Source organism: Neofelis nebulosa, chromosome 7 (assembly GCF_028018385.1).
Source record: "Neofelis nebulosa isolate mNeoNeb1 chromosome 7, mNeoNeb1.pri, whole genome shotgun sequence".
Taxonomy (NCBI): Eukaryota; Metazoa; Chordata; class Mammalia; order Carnivora; family Felidae; genus Neofelis; species Neofelis nebulosa.
The window spans coordinates 32,605,026-32,609,204 of record NC_080788.1 but is presented as its reverse complement, the minus strand read 5'-3'; the positions used below and the strand labels follow the sequence as shown (position 1 = coordinate 32,609,204).

The window sequence follows — 4,179 nt, the reverse complement described above, 5'->3', positions numbered from 1 at the left end:
CCCTGGAGGCATATGTCCTTTCCACACAGTTAGTGCTGGGAGAGCAGGGCCCAGAGAGCAGTGCAGCCTCCACAGACAGGCAGCCCCAGTGGTGGGATTTCAAGCAGTGTGGGAGGACACAGAGAATATTCCGGAAGGAGCGAGACCCTCAGCCTCACCTCTGCCTGCCGGGTGGGAAGTCCTGGGTGATGGAACTATCTGTGTGAGCCTGGGTCTCTCAGAATCCCAGTCAGGGAAACTGAAGTCCAACTGATTCGTGTCCAAGGCTCTCTGCTACGGGGTTCGGGGCCTTGTCATACCTCTGCCTGCCTCCCTGATCTCTCCCCTCCCGGCCAAGTGGGGAGCCAGGTCTGGCGCCTTGGCGCCTGGGGACCTCCCTGGACCACATGTGCTTAGAGCAGCCTAGCCTCAGAGCCAGCAGGCAGGCCTGACACAGACGAGGAAGATGTGTTTTCTTACAAAACCAGGACTAACATTTTGGCTTCTCGCTGGGGTGTTGGAACCTGGTGGGGTTTTCATACACTTGGGCCTTCTCCGCTTTTCATTGAAACACAGCATCACCCACGCAGACACATGGACACAAAGACACACACTTGTACACACACATACACACCCTCCCAAATACACACACTCGCTTGTATACACCAGACAAACACAGAGACGACACAAAACGATGCAGTCTCACACCTACACGAACACACGCTCAAACGTTCCCAAACACACACATTCACACACACAGTCCCACACCCACATCCACACAAACACACATACACACTCATCCACGCCTAGAAATGTCGCACGCATGTGCACACACAATCACTCATACGGCCCCAGCTTGGAGAAGACCCCCCCCCCACACACCTTTCCTCTTGTTTGAAGCGAGGTTAGAAGTTTCCCACCTTCCGGGAGACTCAATTCTCACTCTTCGATCCATAAAAATCTTTTATTGGGTGCTGTCCAGCTAGTGCTGTGTCTTTAAGGAAGTTGAAGCTGCTAAAAGTGAGTGAGAGAGAGGGAAAAAAAGAAAAAAAATTTGGCATCTCTTCCCCCTCGAGTTTCTGGTGTCACTTATGAAACACGGGTCCTTGTTGCTGCAGAGAAGCAGTTGTTTTGCTAGAAGGAGGGAGTGTCCGGGCTGTCTGGGCTCCCTTCCTGCAGCCTGCTCTCAGCGAGGCCCCAGGCACCCTGTCTGGGGAAGGGCGGGCACGGGCGAGCGGTTCGAAGGTGGGGCAGGAACCAGGGTGCCCCCTCCTCCAGCCTCCGCATCCTCCCTGCACGCCCGGTGGCCCCGCAGCCTGCCCTGGGCCAACTCTGTCCTTCGTTGGTCTTTGGTTCCATCTTAGAAGTGGATCCGCTTGGCTAAGAAAGAGTAGTTTGAAGGTAAGCCAGCGGGAAAGGGGGAGGCCTGCCGGGCACAGAGGCTCGACTGCCTGGCACTTTCCCGTTGGTTCGGGGTGCTTGGGACAATCCCTTATTTGGGTCTGTCCAGGGGGCGTCTGCCCCTCTAGCAACCGCATCCCCGGAAATCCCGGCAGCATTTGGGTTGAACCACTGGCCTCCCCCAGGCCAGCTGAGAGGTCCTGGCGGGGGTTTATTTAGGCAGCTGCCTGGCGTAGTCTGAAAGGAACAGGCCACGGGTGTGATTCTGTAGAAAGGGTTTGGTGTCTGCTGTGGTCATAGCCTGTAGGAGCGGGAGGGGGGCGGATGGGGTGGATGGGGGCGGTGTGCACTGCACAAGGGGCCTTGTCTGGGCCGGGGCAAAGCATACCTATGGGGGGCTCCGGTGGGAGGGACTGTGGCCAGGATGTGGGAGGGCAGGAGGGAGGTTCCATGGAGCGCTGGGGGAGGGGGCGGCTGAAAACGGATTTCAAGTCATAAAATCAGCTCGGAGCTGGCCGAGGCAGGGAGAGCTCTCTGCTTGGAGGAGGAGCTGGGGTCCTCTTCCGTCCCGTCTTCGCCCCTTCTGGCTGCATGACCTCGGGCAAGTCCTGGCCCTTCTTTGGGCCTCAGTTTCCCCTTCTGTAGAATGGGCAGGGGGGCTAGGTGGTGTTGGGTCTTAGCCGGATTCTGTGGGGGCAGGGCCTTGTGAGGGGGAAGAGCTCTGTCTGGCTGGGGTCCCGAGAGGGACGAGTGCCTTGCACAGGCCCTTGGGGTCACCTTGGTGGCGTGTCCTTCTCTGCAGGAGGTAGGATGCAGGAGCTGCGTTTGCTCTGCTGGGCGGTCCTCCTGGGCCTAGCGCAGACCTGTCCTGAGCCCTGCGACTGCGGCGAGAAGTATGGCTTCCAGATCGCCGACTGCGCCTACCGTGACCTGGAGGCCGTGCCACCCGGCTTCCCTGCCAATGTGACCACGCTGAGCCTGTCGGCCAACCGGCTGCCAAGCTTGCCAGAGGGCGCCTTCCGGGAGGTGCCCCTGCTGCAGTCTCTGTGGCTGGCGCACAACGAGATCCGTGTGGTGGCTGCCGGTGCCCTCGCCCCTCTGGGCCAACTCAGGAGCCTGGACCTCAGCCACAACCTCATCTCCGACTTTGCCTGGAGCGACCTGCACAACCTCAGTGCCCTCCAGTTGCTCAAGATGGACAGCAACGAGCTGACTTTCATCCCCCGGGACGCCTTCCGCAGCCTTCGTGCCCTGCGCTCGCTGCAGCTCAACCACAACCGCCTGCACGCGCTGGCCGAAGGCACCTTCGCGCCTCTCACCGCTCTGTCCCACCTGCAGATCAACGATAACCCCTTCGACTGCACCTGCGGCATCGTGTGGTTCAAGACGTGGGCCCTGACCACGGCCGTGTCCATCCCGGAGCAAGACAACATCACCTGCACTTCGCCCCACGTGCTCAAGGGCACGCCGCTGAACCGCCTGCTGCCGCTGCCTTGCTCGGCGCCCTCGGTGCAGCTCACCTACCAGCCCAGCCAGGATGGTGCCGAGCTGCGGCCGGGCTTCGTGCTGGCCCTCCACTGTGACGTGGAGGGGCAACCGGCCCCCCAGCTCCACTGGCACATCCAGACGCCCGGTGGCACCGTGGAGATCACCAGCCCGAACGTGGGTACCGACGGGCGTGCCCTGCCCGGGGCCCTGGCCGCCGGCGGCCGGCCTCGCTTCCAGGCCTTTGCCAACGGCAGCCTGCTCATCCCAGACTTTGGCAAGCTGGAGGAGGGCACCTACAGCTGCCTGGCCACCAACGAGCTAGGCAGTGCGGAGAGCTCAGTAAACGTGGCACTGGCCACACCGGGCGAGGGTGGGGAGGATGCGCTGGGGCGCAGGTTCCACGGCAAAGCGGCTGAGGGTAAGGGCTGCTACACGGTTGACAACGAGGTACAGCCCTCAGGGCCGGAGGACAACGTCGTCATCATCTACCTCAGCCGCGCGGGGGGCCCTGAGGCAGCAGCAGTGGGAGGAGGGGCCCCTGGGAGGCAGCCCCCCGGCCTTTTCCTACTAGGCCAGAGCCTCCTCCTTCTCTTCCTCACTTCCTTCTAGCCTTCCCCCATCCCCATCCCCCTTCCCTCCCCTGACTCTGTGGATGTCCCTTATAATAAGCAACACCTGGGTCTGAGGGTGGCAACTCCCAAGGCCGGTGTGGGGGACTTCACATCTTCCTACCTCCCTTCTCACCTCTTCTGGAACCCTCACTACCCCTGACTTCTAAACTTGCTCAAAGCTAGTGACTAGACCAGAATTTGATCCCATACTCACCGTGCGCGGTGCTGATTGCTGCTAACCACATGGCCCGTGCTCCCCCATCAGGGCAGCTCGCTAACAGGGCGATGCCCTAACCCCCCGGGGGAAGCCCCACCGATGGAATTGCAGGCACTGGGTCCGACCAGCTGGCAAAGGCTGGGGGCACAGGGTTGGGGCCGGGGGCTTGGCAGGGAAGTGACCTGAAGCAGACAGGGAATATGGTCTCGGGCGGTGGCTGGCATAGCTTTGGGCTCTTGGTGACCTGCTCGAGTTCCCGCTGCCTCTTGGCATTCCCTGATGATCTGGGTGTCAGGAGTCTGTGCCCTGATCTCAGACAGGATCGGAGGATCCGGGATGGCCTTCATCTCCTCCCACCCTGTGCCCCTCCACCCCGGACACCTATCCTGCCTTTCTCTCCAAGTATGCGTCTGTAGCCTGCCCCTCCAAAGAGGCTAGCCGTCCCGGGGGGCGGCCGAGAAATAAACAGCATTTCTGATGCTC

General features: G+C 61.0%; 1 protein-coding gene across 1 annotated transcript; it reads left to right on the top strand.

Moving 5' to 3' along the window:
- Positions 1–1,057: 1,057 nt before the first annotated feature.
- ISLR (immunoglobulin superfamily containing leucine rich repeat) lies at positions 1,058–4,179 on the top strand. Its single transcript, XM_058737078.1, has 2 exons — positions 1,058–1,380; positions 2,183–4,179. The coding sequence occupies exon 2, from the start codon at positions 2,191–2,193 to the stop codon at positions 3,475–3,477; it is 1,287 nt and encodes a 428-aa protein (XP_058593061.1). The 5' UTR covers positions 1,058–1,380; positions 2,183–2,190; the 3' UTR covers positions 3,478–4,179.

Coding starts and splice junctions, on each gene's coding strand:
- ISLR (XM_058737078.1), top strand. CDS start 2,191: ATGCAGGAGCTGCGTTTGCTCTGCTGGGCGGTCCTCCTGGGCCTAGCG.